The sequence below is a fragment of the Loxodonta africana genome, chromosome 14 (assembly GCF_030014295.1).
Source record: "Loxodonta africana isolate mLoxAfr1 chromosome 14, mLoxAfr1.hap2, whole genome shotgun sequence".
NCBI classification, from domain to species: Eukaryota; Metazoa; Chordata; class Mammalia; order Proboscidea; family Elephantidae; genus Loxodonta; species Loxodonta africana.
Genome location: NC_087355.1, coordinates 767,141 through 791,923, shown reverse-complemented (window position 1 = coordinate 791,923; position 24,783 = coordinate 767,141). Strand labels below are relative to the sequence as shown.

Below are 24,783 nucleotides of genomic sequence, written 5' to 3'. Positions count from 1 at the left end.
TGTTGAGGGTGTGGGTGGCACACAGGGCTAGGTGGGCAGGAGAAAGGAAAGGAAGGAAGTCAGAGAGAGAAGAAACAAACAAAAAAGGTGCTGAGGGAGCATGCCAGTGAGGGTGGCATGTAACTGGATAGGTTGTGTTGGTGGCTCTGTAGACAAGTGGTGTGGCATAGTCCATCAAGAAAGAGCAAGGATGGCACATGGGACTAGGTGGGTGGGAGAAAAGAAAGGAAGGGAGAAAGAAAGAGAAAGAAACAAAAAGACAATAACAAAAAAATTAAAAAATGTTGCTGGTGGAACTGGCCATTGGGGTTCAGGTGGACTTGGGTGGCAGTGAGCTGATGTTTCTGGATGAATGACTGTGGCCTGTAGGAAAATGGCAGAGGCCACATACAGGGAAGGAGGATGGGGAGTGAGAAAACATGTCTTCCTGGTTACTGGGTGCTCAGTCTCCTCTTGGGAGCTCCATGAAGTTGCCTTCCTGTCCAGGATCCTTGGTGGCTGAGGTCCAAGATGGGAAGGGAATCTATGCTGCGTTATTTGATAGGTGACCTCCACTCTGTAGCTCTTCATGTTCTCTGTTCTCTGTCAATTTCTTATTCCATTCTGTGCTTGATCAAGTTCTTTATCCCTTCATTTGATGCTTAGGGTTCCAGGATTGATGTTTGTGTTTATTTTACTTAGTTTTTTGGGTCTTAGCTGCAAAGGGATGGCCTATACTGCCATGTTGGCTTAATTTATATTCTTGCTCAAAGCTTTTTCATCAACTTTTTTGGCACTTTGCAGTTTGGATAGTATCAGAACCTTTTTTTATATCCTTACGCATTGCTTCTAACCTAATCATTTACAGTAAAAATCCATTTTACTTAGTGTATACCCACTCCTTGCAATCGAGTCAGTTCCGACTCAGAGCAACCCTATAGGACAAAGTAGAACTGCCCCATAAGGTTTCTAAGGAGCAGCTGGTGAATCTGAACTGCTGACCTTTGGGTTAGCAGACAAATGCTTAGCCACTGCACCACCAGGGTACCATTTAGTGTATAGAACGTTCAGTTTAATGCAACAACTGTCTTGAAAGACTAATGGTACTTGAAAGACCAACGTGGTGGGTGGTGGTGATTCCTCCACCACTGTCACCGTTCTCCCATCTGTTCATATGTTATTTAAGTTGCAAAAAAATGTCAGATAATGAAAACTACTTAAATTGAATGAAGAAGAGAATATGAGTCCTTAAGGTTTTCTAAGAGCAGACCTGTGGATTCAGGGGATTAAAATGTAGTCTGCCATCTGCATCTCTTCTCATCCCAGAATAGAGACAAGAGTGAACACATGACCTCCATGACTACCACAGTGTATCTTATCAGTGATAAGATATATTTATCGTGTTGTAATGACCCTAACTCAGATATCAGTTGTGTGGTAGATATACTGCTATATGCCAGAATCATGATGAAAAGCTTAGCACTAGCATGAATGTTGTAAAATAAACTTGTAATCAACACAAAGTTTATAACTTTCACCTGTGCAGGTGAAACTCTTAAATCCAGGAATAATAATATGTTTATAGTCTATTTTTGAGAATTTGATACCGCTTGTAACTTTTTGCCTGAGTGTTGCGTATTTTGATGCAATTTTTACTGCTATTGGAGTCCCTGGGTGGCACAGTTAATTACTCAGCTACTAAAAGAAAGGTTGTGGTTTCAATCCACATTGGAAGAAAGGCCTAGCAATTTACTTCTAAAAAAAAAAAAATATATCATTTTTTTTTTCATACCCACCAAAAAAACTCTATGGAGGGCGGGGCCAAGATCACTGACTAGGTAGAAGCTACCTTGGATCCCTCTTGCAACAAAGACTCCGAAAAACAAGTGAATCAATCACATACATGACAGTCTACGAACCCTGACCATCAAACACAGATCTAAAGAGCTGACCTGAGTGACAGAGACTGAGAATGAACAACCACGGGGAAGCAGCGACTGTTTTCGGAGCCTGGAGCCAGCGTCCCAGTCAGGTAACCTTGGTGCCGGATTTGGACTGGGTGCAGGGGAGCTGAGCACGGCATCCTGAGACGCCACAAACACAGGACGCAGCCCTAGCCCCCAGAAGTGACCTCGGGGGAAGCCCAGCCAGTGCACACAGTCAGCGCAGCAATGCAGCTGACAGGACGAAAAGACACCGGAAGGCAGTGACTGGTTTTGAAGCCTGGAGTGTGGCGTCCCAGCCGGGGAACCTTGGCGCTGGGCTTTGGACAGGGAGTGGAGGAACTGACCACGGATTCTGAGACAGCACAAGCACGGGATGTGGGCCTGACCCTCGGGGGCAATCTCTACCCAGCCAGCACACACAGTCGACGCGCCCCTTGGGAATCTCAGATAAAACAATCATCTCAAGCAAGATAAGTAACTTTGCCCATATTCCGGGGTGCTACTCTCTCCTATTTATCTGAACCCTCCCCTCCCCTTCCCAGGCGGCTTCATTAACACTGGAATTTCCTGAGCCAGAGAGTGAAGTGCTCTGTGGTTTTTCTTTTCTTTCTCTTCTTTTTTCTTGGTCTTTTCCTAACCCATTCTTCTGGCCTGAGAGAAGCAGCTACAAAAAACCCAGGGACCAAAAATCCTTCCCTAATTGGACTAAAAACACAGAACCAGCTCCAGCCAAGCATATGTGATCCACAGTCTTGGGCTTTCATCCCTACAGGGAACAAGGTGGCTATTATAATGCAAAGGCATTTCTGATAGGGATCTGACTATAATTGTTTTAGCTGATTACTGGAAAGACAAGTTTCCCAGGTCTGATATGTCTGCGTATTCAACAAGGCCCTCACTGACCCACAACGGGGAACTGAGGGCTGAAGCTCCCCCCGGACCACCTAGCCTCCTGCCTTAGTGGTGTGAGGAGGGTGACACCTACCAATCTGTAGAGGTGCTTGCATTGGGGTCCTAAGGTACAGCTGCAGAGCCCACCCACCAAAGAGCTTTAGGACTAGAGACACACCTAGCTCACTGGTACTTGGGGGAAGTCTGTCAGCATCCTGCCCCTCCTGGAATGTGAATCCCTGCTGCTACTAGAATCTGGTGCACACAACTATCACTACTACTTCTCTAGGTGGATAGGTAAAAGTCTGCACCACACATTTGATGACCCAAAATTAGATTCTACTCAAGAATAGTGAATGGACTCTTAGGCTTACATATCTAGTAACAGCCCAAACCAGCTGGTAATAGGACATAAGTGATTCAAGGGCTACAGCAATCAAGACAGCGCAATCTAGTAGCCCATCTACGTATATTGAAAGAAAACAAAACAAGACTCAGTGAGCAAATATAGAATAAATCACTACAATATCTTAGAGATGGCTCAGAGACAGCAGTCAAAATCAAACAACATAAAGAAGCAGACCATGATTGCTTCTACAACTCCCCAACTAAAGAATCAAAATCTTTCCCAAATGAAGATACAATCCTGGAATTGCCAGATGCAGAATATAAAAAACTAATTTACAGAATGATTCAAGACATCAGGGATGACCTCAGAAATGAAATAAGGCAATCTACAGAAAAAGCCAAGGAACACACTGATAAAGCAGTTCAAGAACTCAAAAAGATTATTCAAGAACATAGTGGAAAAATAATAAGCTACAAGAATCCATAGAGAGACAGCATTCAGAAATCCAAAAGATTAACACTAAAATTACAGAATTAGACAATGCAATAGGAAGTCAGAGGAGCAGACTTGAGCAATTGGAATGCAGGGTGGGGGATCAGGAGGACCAGGGAATTGACACCAATATAGCTGAAAAAAATCAGATAAAATAATTTTAAAAAATGAAGAAACCCTAAGAATCATGTGGGACTCTATCAAGAAGAATAACTTGCGTGTGATTGGAGTCCCAGAACAGGGAGGGATAACCGAAAATACAGAGAGAATAGTTGAAGATCTTTTGGCAGAAAACTTTCCTGACATGATGAAAGACGAAAGGATATCTATCCAAGATGCTCATTGAACCCCATTTAAGATTGATCCAAAAAGAAAATCACCAAGACATATTCTCATCAAACTTGCCAAAACCAAAGACAAACAGAAAATTTGAAAAGCAGCCAGGGATAAAAGAAAGGTCTCCTACAAATAAGAATAAGTTCAGACTACTCAACAGAAACCACGCAGTCAAGAAGGCAATGGGATGACATGTATAGAGCACTGAAGGAGAAAAACTGCCAGCCAAGGATCATATATCCAGCAAAACTCTCTCTAAAATATGAAGGTGAAATTAAAACATTTACAGATAAGCACAAGCTTAGAGAATTTGCAAAAACCAAACCAAAGCTACAAGAAATACTAAAGGAAATTTTCTGGTCAGAAAACCAATAATATCAGATACCAGCACAACACAAGGTCACATAACTGAATATCCTGATATCAACTCAAATAGGAAAATCACAAAAACAAATTAAGATTAATTTTAAAAAGGAAAAAACGCTCAAAACAGGAAACCATTGAAGTCAAAATGTAAAAGATCACAATAATCAAAAAGAGGGACTAAATACAGGAGGCATAGAAGTGCCATATGGAGAGGGAAACAAGGCGATATAGGACAATACAAGTTAGGTTTTTACTTAGAAAAATAGGGGTAAATATTGAGGTAACCGCAAAGAGGTATAACAACTCCATAACTCAAAATAAAAACCAAGGAAAACATAACGACTCAGCAAACATAAAGTCAAATACGATGAAAATGAGGATCTCACAATTTACAAAGAAAAATGTCTCAGCACAAAAAAGTAAGTGGAAAAATGAAATTGTCAACAACACACATAAAAAGACATCAAAATGATAGCACTAAACACATACTTATCTATAATTATGCTGAATGTAAATGAACTAAATGCACCAATAAAGAGACAAGAGAGTCTCAGACTGGATAAAGAAACACGATCCGTGTATATGCTGCCTACAAGAGACACACCTTAAACTTAGAGACACAAACTAAAACTCAAAGGATGGAAAAAATATATCAAGTAAACAACAAGCAAAAAAGAGCCGGAGTAGCAATAGTAATTTCTGACAAAATAGACTTTAAACTTAAATCCACCACAAAGGATAAAGAAGGACACTACATAATGATTAAAGGGACAATTGACCAGGAAGATATAACCATATTAAATATTTATGCACCCAGTGACAGGGCTGCAAGGTACATAAAACAAACTTTAACAGAACTGAAAAGTGAGATAGATACCTCCACAATTACAGTAGGAGACTTCAACACACCACTTTCGGAGAAGGACAGGACTTCTAGTAAGAAGCTCAATAGAGACACGAAAGACCTAATTGCTACAATCAACCAACATGACCTCATAGACTTATACAGGACACTCCACACAACTGCTGCAAAGTATATTTTTTTTCTAGCGCACATGGAACATTCTCTACAATAGACCACGTATTAGGTCATACAACAAACCTTTGCAGAATCCAAAACTTCGAAATGTTACAAAGCATCTTCTCAGACCACAAGGCCATAAAAGTGGAAATCAATAACAGAAAAATTAGGGAAAAGAAATCACATACTTGGAAAGTGTACAATACCCTGCTCAAAAAAGACTGGGTTGTAGACGGCATTAAGGAGGGAATAAAGAAATTCATAGAATGCAACAAGAATGAAAACACTTCCTAACAAAACCTCTGGGACACAGCAAAAGCAGTGCTCAGAGGTCAATTTATATCGATAAATGCACACATGCAAAAAAAAAGAAAGAGCCAAAATCAGAGAATTGTCCCTACAACTTGAACAAATAGAAAGTGAGCAACAAAAGAATCCATTAGGCACCAGAAGAAAACAAATAATAAAAATTAGAGCTGAACTAAAAGAATTAGATAACAGAAAAACAGTTGAAAGAATTAACAAAGCCAAAAGCTGGTTCTTTGAAAAAATTAACAAAATTGATAAACCATTGGCCAGACTGACTAAAGAAATACAGGAAACGAAACAAATAACCTGAATAAGAAACGAGATGGGCCACATCACAACAGACCCAACTGAAATTAAAAGAATCATATCAGATTTTATGAAAAATTGAACTCTAACAAATTTGAAAACCTAGAAGAAATGGATGAATTCCTGGAAAAACACTACCTACCTAAATTAACACAATCAGAAGTAGAACAACTAAATAGATCCATAACAAAAAAAGAGATTGAAAAGATAATCAAAAAACTCCCAACAAAAAAAAGCCCTGGCCCGGACGGCTTTACTGCAGAATTCTGCCAAACTTTCAGAGAACAGTTAACACCACTACTACTAAAGGTATTTCAAAGCATAGAAAATGACAGAATACTACCTAACTCATTCTATGAAGCCACCATATCCCTGATACCAAAACCAGCTAAAGACAGCACAAAAAAAGAAAATTACAAACCTATATCCCTCATGAACATAGATGAAAAATCCTCAACAAAATTCTAGCCAATAGAATTCAACAACATATCAAAAAAATAATCCACCACGACCAAGTGGGATTTATACCAGGTATGGAAGGCTGGTTTAATATTAGAAAAACCATTAATGTAATCCACCATATAAATAAAAGACAAAAACAACATGATCCTAACAATTGATGCAGAAAGGCATTTGACAAAATCCAACACCCATTCATGATAAAAACTCTCAGCAAAATAGGAATTGAAGGAAAATTCCTCAACATAATAAAGGGCGTTTATACAAAGCCAACAGCCAGCATCATCCTAAATGGAGAGAGTCTGAAAGCATTTCGCTTGAGAACGGGAACCAGACAAGGATGCCCTTTATCACCGCTCTTATTCAACATTGTGCTAGAAGTCCTAGCCAGAGCAATTAGGTTAGACAAAGAAATAAAGGGCATCCGGATTGGCAAGAAGGAAGTAAAATTATCTCTATTTGCAAATGACATGATCTTATACACAGAAAACCCTAAGGAATCCTCCAGAAAACTACTGAAACCGATGAAAGAGTTTGGCAGAGTCTCAGGTTATCAGATAAACATACAAAAATCACTTGGATTCCTCTACATCCACAAAAAGAACTTCGAAGAGGAAATCACCAAATCAATACCATTCACAGTTGCCCCCAAGAAGATAAAATATAAAAATACTTAGATGTAAAAGACCTATACAAAGAAAACTACAAAGTACTATTGCAAGAAACTAAAAAGGACCTACTTAAGTGGAAAAACATACCTTGCTCATGGAATAGGAAGACTTAACATTGTAAAAATGTCTATTCTACGAAAAGCCATCTATACATACAGTGCACTTCCGATCCAAATTCCAATGACATTTTTTAATGTGTTGGAGAAACAAGTCACCTACTTCATATGGAAGGGGAAGAAGCCCCAGATAAGTAAAGCATTACTGAAAAAGAAGAAGAAAGTGGGAGGCCTCACTCTACCTGATTTTAGAACCTATTATACAGCCACAGTAGTCAAAACATCCTGGTACTGGTACAACAACAGGCACATAGACCAATGCAACAGAATTGAGAACCCAGATATAAATCCATCCACATATGAGCAGCTGATATTTGACAAAGGCCCAGTGTCAGTTAATTGGGGAAAAGATAGTCTTTTTAACAAATGGTGCTGGCATAACTGGATATCCATTTGCAAAAAAATGAAACAGGACCCATACCTCACACCATGCACAAAAACTAACTCCAAGTGGATCAAAGACCTAAACATAAAGACTAAAACGATAAAGATCATGGAAAAAAAATAGGGACAACTTTAGGAGCCCTAATACAAGTCATAAACAGAATACAAAACATTACCAAAAATGACGAAGAGAAACCAGATAACTGTGAGCTCCTAAAAATCAAACACCTATGCTCATCTAAAGACTTCACCAAAAGAGTAAAAAAAACACCTACAGGTTGGGAAAGAATTTTCAGCTATGACATCTCTGACCAGCGCCTGATCTCTAAAATCTGTATGATTCTGTTAAAACTCAACCACAAAAAGACAAACAACCCAATCAAGAAGTGGGCAAAGGATATGAACACGCACTTCACTAAAGAAGATATTCAGGCAGCTAACAGATACATGAGAAAATGCTCTCGATCATTAGCCATTAGAGAAATGCAGATTAAAACTACGATGAGATTCCATCTCACTCCAACAAGGCTGGCATTAATCAAAAAACACAAAATAATAAACGTTGGAGAGGCTGTGGAGAGATTGGAACTCTTATACACTGCTGGTGGGAATGTAAAATGGTACAACCACTTTGGAAGTCTATCTGGCGTTTTCTTAAAAAGTTAGAAATAGAACTACCATACAACCCAGAAATCCTACTCCTCAGAATATACCTTAGAGAAATAAGAGCCTTCACACAAACAGATACATGCACACCCATGTTTATTGCAGCTCTGTTTACAATGGCAAAAAGCTGGAAGCAAGCAAGGTGTCCATCAACGGATGAATGGTTAAATAAATTGTGGTATATTCACACAGTGGAATACTACGCATTGATAAAGAACAGTGACGAATCTGTGAAACATAACATGAAGGAACCTGGAAGGCATTATGGTGAGTGAAATTAGTCAGAGGCAAAAGGACAAATATTGTATAAGACCACTATTATAAGATCTTGAGAAATAGTATAAACTGAGAAGAGCACATACTTTTGTGGTTACGAAGAAGGGAGGATGGGAGGGTGGGAGAGGGTTATTTACTGATTAGTTAGTAGATAAGAACTACTTTAGGTGAAGGGAAGGACAATACTCAATACATGGAAGGTCAGCTCAACTGGACTGGACCAAAAACAAAGAAGTTTCTGGGATAAACTGAATGCTTCAAAGATCAGCAGAGCAAGGGCAGGGGTTTGGGGACTATGGCTTAAGGGGACTTCTAAGTCAATTGGCAAAATAATTCTATTGTGAAAACATTCTGCATCCCACTTTGAAATGTGGCGTCTGGGGTCTTAAATGCTAACAAGCGGCCATCTAAGATGCATCAATTGGTCTCAACCCACCTGGATCAAAGGAGAATGAAGAACACCAAGGTCACACGATAACTATGAGCCCAAGAGACAGAAAGGGCCCCATGAACCAGAGACCTACATCATCCTGAGACCAGAGGAACTAGATGGTGTCCGGCCACAAGCGATGACTGCCCTGACAGGGAGCACAACAGAGAACCCCTGAGGGAGCAGGAGAACAGTGGGATGCAGACCCCAAATTCTCATAAAAAGACCCGGCTTAATGGTCTGACTGAGACTAGAGGAATCCCGGTGGTCATGGTCCCCAAACCTTCTGTTGGCCCAGGACAGGAACCATTCCCGAAGACAACTCATCAGACATGGAAGGGACTGGCCAATGGGTTGGAGAGAGATGGTGATGAAGAGTGAGCTACTTGTATCAGGTGGACACTTGAGACTGTGTTGGCATTTCCTGTCTGGAGGGGAGATAGGAGGGTAGAGAGGGTTAGAAACTGGCAAAATTGTCACAAATGGAGAGACTGGAAGGAGGGAGCGGGCTGACTCATTAAGGGGAGAGTAAGTGGGAGTATGGAGTAAGGTGTATATAAGCTTATATGTGACAGACTGACTTGTAAACGTTCACTTAAAGCTCAATAAAATTATTAAAAAAAAAAAACTCTATGGAGAACAAAAAACAGTTGCCCAATTGATTCCAACTCCTAGCAACCCCATGTATCACCATAATTCAGAGTCAGCTTTTTTTTTTAATTATTATTACTAGTACTAGTAATAGCTACTTATCATTGAAAACTTTTATGGATCATATCTTCAATACATATCACATATTGGCAAGAATTATAGTGGATTATATTAATATCTCTATCTTAAAGACAAGGGACCTGAAGTTTAGGAAGGATAAATAACTGACTCAAGGTGACATAGAAAATTATTTAGCTTGGCTGAAAACTTGGTATCTCGTTTGTTTATTAGTTTTTTTTTTTTTTTGCCGAGGCCCCTGGTTTTCAATTCAATTCTCATTCCTAATTCTAACAAAGCTGTTATTGATATATGCTATTTTATATTTTTATCACAATTTTTAAATCAGTGATAAGATATATTTATCGTGTGGTAATGACCCTAATTCAGATATCAATATCTTATCTGAATTAAATTTCAGAAATATGCAGAATTCAGGAATTTCAGAGGGACCAATTCCTTATATACGAGCTGCTATGAAACAGAGGGTTACCCAGTCAACAAGAGAAGAAAAATGACTGTTTTGCAGGACAGGGATCTGCAATATGCAATGATGACCCCCGTGTGAAGGTAGGAAGATAGCAAAATAGATATGATGAAACTAGGACTCCCAGAGACCAATTGTTTTGTGACTTCTTTACAAATGTCTTACTTTGCCAGGAAAGCTGGCACATTAGGAAGAAAAGGCTATAAACTTAATTAAATTGAAGTTATTCAGGGCTGGGAATTAGCAAATGAGAACAGTTGTAGGTCAAGGTGACAGAAAATTCTAAGATGGGGACAAACACATTATTGATATGGATAAACAGGGAGCCAAATCTAGGGAAGAATGCAGATATACCCTAAATGTTTTCATAAAAAAAAACCCAAAAAACCAAATCCATTGCCGTTGAGTTGATTCTGACTCATAGCAACCCTATAGGACAGAGTAGAACTGCTCCATAGAGTTTCCAAGGAGTGCCTGGTGGATTCGAACTACCAACCTTTCGGTTACCATCCATAACACTTAACCACTATGCCAACAGAAAGAGGTAAAAAAGATGAGAAAGAATAAGTTTCTCAGGTGGTACTGGAAAGGCAGAGGTTATAGTCAAAGAGCAGACATTTCAGAGTTAGAGTCTGAGAGTGAGGTTTCCTTGAATGACAATCAGATCTCAGGTTAGCAAAAGCAGTGGATTGCTAGGGTGAAGAGGAAATGGATTTTTGTCCTTCAAAATTAAAGGCTCTGAGCTCTGAGCTTAGAGCTGTGAGTAGTGCAAAGCAGCACACACGGCCTCTCCTCCAAGGGGCTTTCTGTCTAGTAAGAAAGAACCATGTGTAGCAGATACAAAAACAGCTTCAATACCAGGCAGAGCAGGTATTACCATAACGGACCAGAAAGTTTGGGAGAATTCAAGAGGGAGAGATTCATTCCAAATATCTGTCATGGAATAGGTGGCATCTGAGTTAACCTTCTGAAATTTGAATTGGATTTTTTTTGGATGAATGAGTTTTTTTTTTTTTTTTTTTTTTTAAACAAAGGCTTTATATTTTAAAGCAGTTTTTGGTTTACTGAAAAATTGTGCAGAGAGTACAGGGAGTTCTCATATGTCCCTCTCTCCCTGCACCGTTTCTCCTATTATTAAAGTCTTGCGTTCTTATGGTATATTTGTTACAATTGATGAACCAATGTCGATATATTAACTAAAGTCCATAGTTTACATTAGGGGTTTGCAATTTGTATTATAACACCTATGGGTTTTGACAAATTCATAATATCATGTACTTACCATTACAATATCCTACAAAATAGTTTCACTGTCCTAAAAATGGCCTGTGTTCAACCTATTCATTTCTCCCCCCTTACCTTGAACCCCTTGAAGCCACTGATCTTTTGCTGTTTCTATATTTTTGCTTTTTCCAGAATGTCATGTAGTTGAAATCATACAGCATATAGCATTTCCAGTTGGCTTCTTTTGCTTAACAATATGTTTTTAAGATTTCTCCATGTCTTTTCACAGCTCCTTTCATTCTTTCTCTGTACAGATATTCCATCTAGATATCCTCGGGAGTATTATAAATTCATTAAAGTTTAATGCCTCACAATACTAAATAAATGGTTAATGGAGTCTATTGATTGCAGAAAGAATTCCATCAAATAAGACTAAATTAAGACGATTGACTATTACTGTTTATCTGGAGTTAAAGAATAACATTTTCTAAAAGCGGAAAATAAAAACAAAGGCTCTGCAGTTCTTCATAGGTACTCAATGAAACAAGTCCATGTGGAGACATTCTCACTAACCAATCTAAAATATTGATGTTAGTTACGAACACATATTAATGGATTATTTGGAAAATTATTAATATGCTTCAGTGATATGTGCAAGTGTTTGGACCTCATCAGTTACTTAGCAAAAACTTGATAAATCAGCTCAATGAAAAATATGTGTATTTATTCATTTCTCAATATTCTCCTTTAATGAGTAGTAGAGGCTGAAGTATAACCCAAACTGTAGTCTTTATCATCAGCTTATCTTGAAAGAGGTCATACAGAACCAGATAAACTAAGTACTTAACTTATACTTATGAGAGGTATACAAATTTAAAAAGTTGAAACAGAGAATGCAAAACATGGTATGCATTAACCTATTAGCCTAGGTTAAAAAGAATTAAACAGTTGTTGTGGAGTTGATTACTACTCAGGGAACCCTCCCTCTTGTGTCAGAGTAGAACTATGCTCCATTGGGATTTCAATGGCTGATTTTTTGGAAGTGGATAGATCACCAGGCCTTTTTTCCAGGGTGCCTCTGAGTGAATTGGAACCTCTGACCTTTTGGTTAGCAGCTGAGTGTGTTAACCGTTTGCACCACCCAGAAACTAGTCATTCGAAAAAATGTATTCTCTGTATGGCCTATATATATGATTACATAGATTGCAGACTTCAATCAGCTCAAACCATCAAACTGCCAGTGTTCCTTTAATGCAGAGAGCAAAAATACGTTCAAGGCATGCTTTAATTCATGGTACATGAAGCAATGGCTATGATAATCAGAAAGCAGAAAGACATGTATATTGCTACGCTCGAATTAGATCTCATTTTCCATGGATCGTTGAACTTCTGCCTGGATATTTTAAATATCTTACATGCTGTTGAATATCAGATTTGAAGCTAAGAAAGTCATGTAAATTTATAATATGCTCTTCTAGCTATGAATAATTTTTGTCCCAAATTCAAAAGAACTATATTTCAAAGAGGTGGACAACACTTGTACACCTCAAAGGCCCCTAATGTATTACGTGAAACAATAAAGTATATCTGAGCACAATAAAACTGGAGCCCTGGTGGTGCAGTGGTTAAGAGCTCAGGTGCTAACCAAAAGGTCAGCAGTTTGAATCCACCAGCCACTCCTTGGAAACCCTATGGGGCAGTTCTACTCTCTCCTATAGGGCTGCTATGAATTGGAATGAACTCTCTGGCAATGGGTTTTTTGAGGACAATGAAGTATATATATGATTCCAGCTGAATGACACTCTGGAAAAGGTAAGACTGTTAAGCGTAGACAATGTGTGTCAAGGATATGGAAGTCAATTTCTCTAAAAACATTAACTTGAATTAACGTGGACTGCCTTATTCCAAAGGTTTACCGTGTGCCTAGCTATAAGATGTGTGCTAATAAGAAAGGCAGGGCAAGTGGCAGAACAGTTAATGATGAGTCTAAGCCAGAGGTGTGTTCTGTGGGCTTATTGGATTGTTGTTGTAGGGAACGAAACCAAGTCTAATATCCACAAATACATAGCTACAAACAAACCAGAAAAGCTTGTTTATTTGGAAGAAAATATATAAATTTATGCATCTTAATAACATTTTGAATACTGAACTGCAGAAGTTTTCTACTGCTTTAAAATCGACTGAAATTTGAATATAGTTTGTGCATTTTTTAAATGGTATTGTTGCACAACAGTGATTCAGAAGCATGAAACATTTGTTTAACTTTCATTCATTTTGTAATTTTATCTCCTGCTGTCCATTAAGCTTGTACCTAAACATTGTAATAACTTGATGCAGAAAAAAATCATTAAAGCTGTTAACTTTAAACTCCATAGCACTTCTGTGAACAGTTTAGAATGGTGTCATTTAAAGTTCTCTAAAAACAAACAAATCAATAGAAAACTACCATATTTCCACTCACGTATAACGTGCATGTGTGTGGTTAGCACCTGAGCTCTTAACCTCTCCAACACCAGGGCTGTGGTTTTATTGTGCTTAGATATACCTTATTGTTTCACTTAAAAATACATTAGAGGCCTTTGAGAGGTACAAGTATTGTCTATCTGTTTGAAATATAGTTCTTTTGAATTTGTACACACACGTATAATGTGCATAACACACTTAGGAAAATAACGTTCGAGAGGGTTTCAGGTTGTCAAAAAACTTATAGCACATGCACTGTTTATGTAAAAATATGGTACAAGGGATAGTTACACTTTTCATTGCATTTTAAGAGAAAGTTTTGTTGTTACTGAAATTTATAATATTCACATAAATTTAGAACATGAATATTTAGACCAGCAAGTGTGATATGAGCATCTTGGCCCAAACCATCTTTGAGAAAATGAGGCTCAAAGTTGTTTATCAACTGACAAAATACAGCAGCTCATGATGGTTAAGTGGCTTTTGTAAGGTGTTTAGTATTTGTCTCTTTGGCTTTTTTAGTGATCTTCTCAGGCTAAGTCAGAAAAATACCTTGACAAATGTCAAGAGGAAATGATGATAGCCAAAATAATAAATTTCTATGTATAATTTTATGGTAAACTCAGAAATGAATGCTTCTAAAATTGCTTAGATACTCTTTCATTTACATATTTTACTTTTTACACCTCAAAGTTTCACCATATTTATCTGAATCTCAGGATGCTTTTCTATTAATTTGAAATTATGTATTGCCTGGGTTTATCTTTACTGTTCCATTAATACAGAGATACTTGAGGAGAGAAGTCATCAGATATAAATTTAGAGTCTAGTACATTGTTCAAAAGGAGAGGTTTTGACAGACATTCTTCAGAGCTGCAAATGGATGAATGAAGTGAACTTCTGATCTAATTTACTCTGACATATCCTTTTTTTTTTATCCACAGGCAGAATGCTTTCCAAGTCACTGCTGTGGACGGGGTGTGCAGTGGGATTATTCAGTGCCTCTCTGCTGAAGACTGCATTGACTGGCTACAAGCAATAGCAACGAATATTTCAAACCTCACAAAGCACAATGTAAGTAGTGATCCAAGGAATACCTGGTCATAGAACTTCTTGGCCTTTGTAAAACTCTTTAACATGTATGTAACTTTGCCTCTTGAGCTTGGTGTTCTTCTGAGAATAAGCACTTTGCATCCATCATCAAAGCTATTCTGGAATATTTATTGAGAGGAAAAAATCCCTTCATCCTGAGAGCTCTAACCCAATTTATCAGTTCAAGAATACTTTCATATGTAGGCTTCAATCCACACACATCATAAGCATCTACATTAGTTAAGGAAACCAAAATAGGTATTTAGCATGCGATAGCTAAATATATTTAAGTACAAGCATTCTGGACTTAAAATTGTACTGAATTTGAGTGGAGAATTATTGATGTGCCTTTAGAGATCTTAGAATGGCATCTAGAAATGCTTGGGGGAGCAGGAGTGTAATAGTAGCAGGAGTTAGCAAGGAGACTTACCTGGGACTGTGCTGGAGTAGGAACGGTCAGAGGTGTGGTGGAATCCACTCACCCTCACTAGAGCTGTGTGTTATATGGTTTGGAATATGAGTGGTTCCTACTTCTTCTTTACCTTCATACTACCAACTTTCCTCCTTTCCTCCTTCCTGTGCTTCTTTATTGACACTGTCTTGTCGTTATTATTATTCCTTAAAAACCTAATTAGTCCTTTTCCCCTGTTATTCCTAGGGGAAATATAGTCTAAAAAATATACAAAACCGTAAGTTTCACTTCACTGAGAATTGATGTAGGTACCATTATGGGTTATTCTGTTTTAGCAAAAACATTAGATATGACAGATGTCCTTTTCTTAAAATTCCCTTCTGTCCACAAAAGTTTTAGATTCTCCACCCCATGCCATTTTGGACATTTGATAAGTCCTAGGGAAAATTATGGTGTCATACTGGTTAAGAGATATGGGTGCTAACAAAAAGGTCGTCAGTTCAAATCCACCAGGGGCTCCTTGGAAACCCTATGGGGCAGTTCTACTCTGTCTTATAGGGTTGCTATGAGTTGGAATCAACTGGATGGCAGTGTTTTCTTTTGGGGGGGGCAATTCGGAGCCCTGCTAGTGCGATGGTTAAGAGGTTGGCTGCTAACCAAAAGGTTGGCGGTTCAAATACACCAGCCACTCCTTGGAAACCCTATGGGGCAATTCTACTCTGTCCTATAGCGTTGCTGTTCAGAGATCTAAAATATGAAGGGTCAGTGAAAAGTTTATAGCTATATTGCCATCTGATTAACTCATAATATTCTATTTACATAAATGATCCTCCAGACCCAAGTGTGTTTGTGCGGATTTTGTTTTGGAATGTAATAAAGGACTGTGGCAAACATTCTTTATCTTAAAAGTAGGACAATTGTCAGTCATTAAAAAATGATGGACTTGTCCCAGTTTGTGACTGTTACCAATAACATCTTTATGAATGGCTGTGCAAAAATCCCCCTGAGTCTCTGTTGAAGAGCTTCTCTTTGAGTGGAATTGAAGGGACATGGATATGTACATGATCAACTTTGCCAGGTGACGCCAATATTCTCCCAAGGGCTGTGCGTGTAATTTACCTGTCAGTCTCAGTGGCTGACAGGTCTTTTTGTAATCAGTGTCTCCTCCCTTCTTGATTTTAGGCTATTGAAAATATATGTGAAATTCTGTCTCATTGTGGTGTAAATGGAGGCAGGTGCATTTTTCCTTGGTACCTTAAAAGTTATGGGGATGCCAAGTTTTCCCCAGGGGTACCACCCAACAAAGAGGTCTAGCCTGGACATGTCTAGCTCGGGCAAGCCTGATGCCTGAGGCCCTGTCTTTCATAGTCTGACAGTGGACTCATAACAGAGCTGGGCTGCTGCAGAGGATGCAGTGTGGCTCTCTCAGAGGGTGCTCCTCTGAGGGCCGTGCCTCTGCCACCCCTGACCTACAGAGGTGTTTCCAGAGCGAAGGAAAAGAAGACAACTACCTCATGAGAGTATTGACTGTATTTCATTGCATACAATAGAGTGCCTAAAAGCAAGCCATAGTCTCATATTTATGAGAAAAAAGTGTTTTAAAAAACAATGTTAAACTTTTAATCTTAGCTTTTTCTCTTTACTATGATCCAAATACGCATTGACCAAAAATCCTAGAAACACTCTCAGGAAAGCTGCTTCTTCAGAATGTACAGTTTGAAGACTGTGATCCAGTTGACAAACCAATGCCTTATTATTTCTCTAAGTGACAGATACAAATCTCTTCACCTTCTGCAAGCATGATGAAGGACACACCACATTTTATTGTTTGTTTTCCATCGTCGTAATAAGTGCTTACCATGAAACTGTAGGAAGGAGACAATTCTTCCATACTATTTTAATGTAATCGACTTGACGGCACTCGGTTGGTTTGGGGTTATGTTGTTTTAGGTGCTGACCAATTCACGTGTCTATTATGACACCGTTGCTGCATTAGATTAGAAATTATTTAATTGTTATTTCAATTCCCTCTAATTACACTCTAATTGAACATCATTTTAGTCTTGTAGTCAGTCCTCACTCAGAAATACTAGTTGTTAGTAAGTACTCTGCTATAGAAAGTGCTACATAAATATTGAAAATTTAATAGGCGTAGTAACAACAAAATGTGAAAGTCACATTGACTTCAGAGAAGGCACACTGATTGCCTCGATGATAAAATTGATGTAGCTGATGAGTATGAAAAAATAATTAGTATGAAGAAAGAAAGAATTAAGACAGATTGACAGGAGCTGGAAAAGGTTTGTTTAGGATAGTGAGATGTTAGTTTTATTTCTCTTAATAATACCTCATGGAGGGTTAGAACTAGCTCTTCCTTTATTTGCACATAGTGCACTGAAGCTGTGTAGGCTTATACAAATCTGACTCTGAATTTTTACCAGCTATTAATGGATATGGAGCCTTGGTGGCACAGTGGTTTCAGTTATCTCGGCTACTAACCTTTTGGTCAGCAGTTCAAATTCACCAGGTGCTCCTTGGAAACCCCGTGGGCCAGTTTTACTCTGTCGTGTAGGATGGCTATGAGTCAAAATCAACTGAACAGCAAAGTTGTTTTGTTTGATGAATTAATAGGTACAAAAAAGGAAAATATTCAGATAACTATCTAAGGAAATTTACTAAATATATTATCATGCATGAAAATAAATTTGAAAATATCAATGAAAATACATGAAAAATAAGTTTAAAAAAAAGTTAAGAAAATCATACCAGTATGTACATACAAGAATCAGGAAGAAAAAGACAAATGTTATAAACTCTAATAGTGTAGGAAATTTTCTATAATAATGAATCATGTTTTAGTTTATAGACCATTTGGCATTAGGCAGAAAAGGAGGTTAAAAGAAAGCAGAAGACCTGTGCTAGAATTATTGGAGCAATGTTCTAACTATTTTTATTTTTCTATGCTCACTAATTTCCAGTAGTAATAATTTGGTGAAACAGGGTGATTTTTATACTTGTTTTATGTAGAAATGTCATGTAATTATAGTCACTGCCTTAAATTTTTCTTTTTTCAGAGGGTCATTTAATATAATGGTTAAAAAAAAGTTAGACAAGCACTGGCAACTTTAAACTGCATTTTTAATTATTCCAGCTGACTCAAGAATATCTGTGATGCAGTTAGTAACTGGTGGATAGCTGGCTGAGGGTGCTTTAGGGGTGGGTCGTAAAGCTGTGCTTGCACAGCACGCAGAATTATTTTACTTAATTTGTGAGCTTGCACTTTGGAAAGGGAGGAGGTGTAAATGAACACCGTGGTTTTCAACTATACATCTGAATGCTACCATATTGATGCTCCAACAGTTAGCTTAACATTGTGATTCAGACTTGGAGGGTGACAGGTATTTGAACAAATAAAGAATGAGATATTCTAGGTCCAAAAAAGAATAAAGAAACAGAAAAAGGAAAGCAGTGATTTCTCATAAGATCTGAATTCAAGTCAAATTATGCCACAGTACATTGACCTAAATTCTCGTATGTTACAAGAAGGTAGAAAAATTAGCCTTTGCTTTCATTACAATACTAATATAAACATTGTAAAACATACACTAAAATTGTTCAAAAACAGAAATAAACACCCAGTATAAAATTAAGATGACAGAAAGGGAAATGGCACTATAATATTGATAGTCATTTTTTCCTCTTCTAGCCTCTAACCACTACTGGCATTCCCTAGTCTTTGGCCACATCTCACCATGCTCCTTGTTTACACCCCTCCCCACTGTGTCTCTGTGACTTCTCCTCTGTGAGTCTTCTATAAGAACCTTATCATTAGATTTAGGGTCTATCCACATAACCCCAGATTATCTCCTTATCTCAAGATCCGTAATTTCATCTGCAAAGACCTTTATTACAAATAAGGTAACATTCACAGGTTCCAAGGATTAAGATGTGGACATATCTTTTTGGGAGCTGCCATTTGACCTACTACAATCCAAAAAAAAAAAAAAAAAACCCAACACATTGCCATCGAGTCAATTCTGACTCATAGCGAACCCATAGGACAGAGCAGAACTGCCACATAGGGTTTCCAGGGAGCAGCTGGTGGATTCGAATTGCTGACCTTTTGGTTAGCAGCTGTAGCTCTTAACCACTATGCCACGAGGGTTTCCCCTACTATAAATAGTTAAGCTCATATCTAGAAATAAAATGTAAAACTACCAAATCACTGAATACTCTCATTGTTTTTATACTTAATAAAATTTTATTAACAAATACTCTTTTCTCAAGGTGCTGACAAATATTTTGGCATAGTATAATTTATAGTAATAAAAGTCTTGAGCAATTTTGCTTATATATAGTTATCTCTAGAGCTGGTAAACGTAAAAATTTTTCCTGTACACAGTGTATCTATAGTATTTTGAACAGTTACAGAGATGGACTTTTTGTAATTTTGAATAGATTATTTGCATAGAGTTGCAGTTGATAAATAAAATTTTGTCAAGGAAACAAAGCTGCTGTTTTCAATAAATGCATAGGTTCTTTTAGCTAGAGGATAAGGATACATATTCTGTGTGCATATATGTCCACGAAATCACAGAGTATATTGCATGGTCCCAGGTGTTTGAAATTAACTTAATAATGTATTCTGTTTTGGGTAAATTATCCTTAAAAAATTTTGGTTTTTGTTTTTAAGTCATCTTAATTAGTGGAGCCCTGCTGGCGCATGGGTAAGAGCTTAGCTGCTAACTAAAAGGTCAGTAGTTTGAGTCCACCAGCCGCTCCTTGAAAACCCTACGGGGCGCTTCCTGTAGGGAAGCTATGAGTCAGAATCAACTCAACAGCAGTGTTTTTTTGGAGTCAATGTTAGTATACATAAAGACACCATAATAATATGGATCAAAAGAATATCCTAGGAACAAGGACTATAATTTACCATAAATAATCATAATCTCTTGTATTTCTTAAACTTGTTCAGAATTTTCTTATACTAACAAAATTAAGATTATTGATATTATGAAATTTTATTATAAAAAAATTTTTTTAGTTTTTTTTAACAAAATTAAGATCATTATTGATATTATGAAAAGGATGTTCTGAAAATTTTATGCCAAATCCTGAAATACTCAAGCAGTTTTCAACTGATTGAACTTTTCCGTTATATACATTCTCATGCGTAGTCAAATATAAATGCTATTATTTACAGTTAGCGTAACTACTTTGTAATTTCCATAGGTTTTTACTTATGATTAATATTTACTCAGAATCCAGTGCTTCTCTGTCCATACCTCTATAGTCTCTGGATCCTGGGTTATTATCAGAATTCCGACTCTCTAGGGAAGAATGAATTTTCTCAACTTTTCTTTAAGAGTCTACATGTACCTAGTAAAAAGAGGTGTCTAATTTTATAAAAACAAAAACAAAAACAAATTTTTTTTTGTTTTTTTATATATATGTATATGGATACCCTGGCGGTGTAGTGGTTAAGTGCTACGGCTGCTAACCAAAGGGTCGGCAGTTCGAATCCTCCAGGCACTCCTTGGAAACTCTATGGGGCCGTTCTACTCTGTCCTATAGGGTTGCTATGAGTCAGAATCAACTCAACAGCACTCGGTTTGCTTTTTTTAATATATATATATATCATCTTAGCTGTTTAGGTATTTTCCTCTTATGGTGAACTCTTGATGTGTTTCCTCTGGCTTCATATTACCTGAGATTATAGCACAGAAGCTAATTCACTACCATCTATTAAGGAGAAACTTTATAACAAAAGGGTCAGAAATTTCTCTGTATTCACTATGAAAACAATCATTAACTCGAACATCCCTGTTACTCTCTGGCCTCTTGGTCACTCTTTGTCAATTATGTCTTTCTAAACTTTTTATATTAATTAACATAAAATTATAATAATTCTCATATGTGTGTAATATACATAGTATATATATGTTTATGTATACATATATAGTAGCCTTCTTAATATTATAATCATGAAGTTTCAGTCCGCAGGTAAAATAAACTTTGTCAATTAAAAAAACTGCTCTTGTTGCTTTATGCCTGTGGTAAAAACCATGGTATACGTTCATTGGAACGTAGGGTAAGGTAAACCCTTTTGTTAAATTTGGTTATGTAGCCCAGTAAAATATCTTGCATACCACTATTGATACAACAAAAACAATAATGTATAGGTTTCCATTTCACAAAAGAGAGAATAACTTGGACCAAAACTTACAATGTGAAAGTAAGCATAGGGAAAACTGCATGTGCACGTGCACATACACACACACACACACACACACACACAGCACTGCTTTCCTTAAAATAATAATAAAAAATAAGTTGAAAATTTATTGTGTTTAGAGTCAGAGTATAATAGAAATATATAGAAGGGAAACTGGCATTTGGAGCTGATTTTTCCTGGGCAGTATCTGCCAATTCTGAAAAGGCAGTTGAGAGATTATGTGCAGCTTTTGAAAGACTTCTGAAGCTAAAGGGGGCAATATTTAGGGATAAGTTCTGTCAACAGTGAGGATTCCTGTATTGCATTTATAATAATTACTAAAAAAAAAAAAACAATTACTAGCACCCTTAAAAGCTGTACCATAGAAAATATATTAAATCATAAATGAAATTAGCATTTAAGAGATCACAGACAAGTTTCAAGTCCTCTGGATTTCTCAGAAAATCTTGAGTGATCATGTTTAGAAGTGTTTTTAATGCATCCAAGCACCTGGGAAAAGCAAACTGTAGTCAGCTGAGGAGGAAGATAACATCCCATGAAGCCACAATTATTTATGTCATATATTGCATATACAAAGTCAAGCACACAAAGATAACAAAGCATCTGAGAAGGCAATACTATATAAATGAAAACCCCAAGAGCAATATCAGAGAAGTAAATTAGACCAAAATGAAATTTCCAGAAAAAAATGCTTAAAATCCTGATGAAAATAAAAGCCAAACTTGACATGTCTACAAGAAACAAAAAGTGACTTTGAAAAATAATCACCTCAGAAATCCAAGGACTGAAAAATATACCAACTAAAATTAAGAGCTTAGTGGAAAAGATTGATAGTTAATTAGATGCAGCTTAAGATATAAATATTAAACTGAAATATTGGTTTGAATAAAATATGCAGAATAATCCATAGTCAAAAAAGCAAACACACAGAGGAGAGGGTAAAAGACCTAGAGAATATACTGAAAAATTCTAGCACGCATTTAATAGAGAAAAAAAAAAATTTTTTTTTTTTTTTATAGAATACATAAGGAAAAGAGATTGTGACAGAAGCAATATTTGCAAAGATAATGGCAGAATACTTTCCGCAAACTGATTATACTCTTCATGGAAAGACTAAATAATCCCTACAATTTCCACATAAAATAAATACAAATAAGTTCAAACCCAGAAACATCATAGCGAAACTTCAGGAGGAAAAAAACCCAAAAAACTAAGATAAAATCATAAAAATACAAATGGTAGAATGGGACAGGTAAAGTGGACAAAACGTTATTTTTTTTTCTTTTTTTCAAAGCACAGTAATTAAACTGACAGCTAGCTTCCTTTTCACAGTTTCTATTTAGAACTTCTGTATTTCCATTCATTTCAGGAAATCTTTACATTACGGAAGGTGCTTATTAGAGCTGTTACACATTTTTTGTCTGATCATTCCAACATCTGGGTCTTCTTGGGGTGAGCATCTCTTATCTATTTTGTGATAGATTCAGTAATTTCAGATTTGTATATTATGTTGTGAAACTCTATGTCTGTTAAAATACTCTGGAGAACATTGATTTTTGTTGCTGTTTTAGTAAATGTGGTACACAGTTTTTTGTTTTTTTTTTTTAAGATGGTCCCTGTGATTTCTGCTTTCTTGGCATTTAAATCCCTGTATAATTCCTTGCTCTGTGTAGGCTGTACCTAGAGACTCGGTTCTAACAAATATGGCAAAAGTGACGAGATGTTCATCACAAAGGACTGTGACTTCCATGTTGCTAAAATTCACTCTCTGTCTCACTGCCACTCTGACTCTTGTCCTTTTTCTGATGAAGCAAGCTGGAAAGTCCTACTTGGCAAGGAAGGAGGGAAGTCTGCAGCCAAGTATGAATGAGGAACTGAGACCATAAGTCTAACAACCCATGAAGAAGTGAACCTTGCTAACAACCATTTGAGTGAGCTTAGAAGTGTACCCTTTCTCAGCTGAGTCTTCAGATAAGACAACAGCCATGGCTGACACATTGATTGAAGCCTTGTGAGAGACCCTGAACCTGAGAACCTACCTGAGTTATGCCTGGAACCCTGACACAAAGAGCCCTGAGATAACAAACACTGTTATTTAAAGCTACTAAGTTTGGGTTAAAGTTTTCCTGTAGCAATGGATAACTAATACAGAGTTTGTTGATCTAAATATATGGAAGTAGCTTTGAAATGAAGTACTTATTGGAATCTGGAAAGATTTTGAGGAACATGATTGAAAAATTATAATTTTCTGTGAATAGACTATGGGTAGAAATCTGGCGCATGACTGGACAGTGTTTCATTCTGTTGTACATAGAGTCGCTATGAGTCAGAACCAACTTGACGGCACCTAACAACGACAAAAATCTGGACTTTGAGGGTGCTACCAAGGATGAGCCTAAAGGAAATGAGAAACGTGTCATTGAAAAATGGAAAAAGAGGGATCACCGTTGTTACGTAGCAGGAGAAAGCTTGATGTTGTTGTTGTTAGGTTCCGCCCAGTCAGTTCCAACTCATAGTGACCCTCTGCTCAACAGAACAATACACCGCCAGGTCCTGCACCATCCTCACAATTGTTGCTATGCTTGAGTCCACTGTTGCATCCACTGTCTCAGTCCATCTCATTGAGGGTCTTCCTCTTTTTTGCTGACCATCTATTTTACCAAGCATGAGGTCCTTCTCCAGAGAGTGATCCTTCCTGATAACATGTCCAAAGTATGTGAGATGTAGTCTTGCCACCCTTGCTTCTAAGGAGCATTCTGGTTGTGCATCTTCCAGGACAGATTTGTTGGTTCTTCTGGCAGTCCATGGTATCTTCAGTATTCTTCATCAACACCACAATTCAAAGGCATCAATTCTTCTTCAGTCTTCCTTATTCACTGTCCAGCTTTCACATGCATATGAAGTGATTGAAAACACCATGGCTTGGGTCAGGGGCACATTAGCCCTCAAGGTGACTTCTTTGCTTTTCAACATTTTAAAGAGGTCTTTTGCAGCCTACTTGCCCAATGCAATGCGTCTTTTGATTTCTTGCCTGCTGCTTCAAGGGGTAATGATTGTGGATCCAAGTAAAATGAAATCCTTGACAACCTCAATCTTTTCTCCATTTATTATGATGTTGCTTATTGGTCCAGTTATGAGAATTTTTGTTTATGTTGAGGTGTAATT

The 24,783-nt window shown here is 37.4% G+C and overlaps 1 protein-coding gene across 2 annotated transcripts in view; it reads left to right on the top strand.

The window, feature by feature from the left end:
• The window catches only part of SNTG1 (syntrophin gamma 1), a 564,878-nt gene that overhangs the window by 258,289 nt on the left and 281,806 nt on the right, over positions 1 to 24,783 (top strand). For both annotated transcript variants that reach the window (XM_023540209.1, XM_003421078.3), the window contains exon 10: positions 14,824 to 14,953. In XM_023540209.1, coding sequence (XP_023395977.1) covers positions 14,824 to 14,953 — 130 coding nt within the window. The remainder of the gene's footprint in view (positions 1 to 14,823; positions 14,954 to 24,783) is intronic.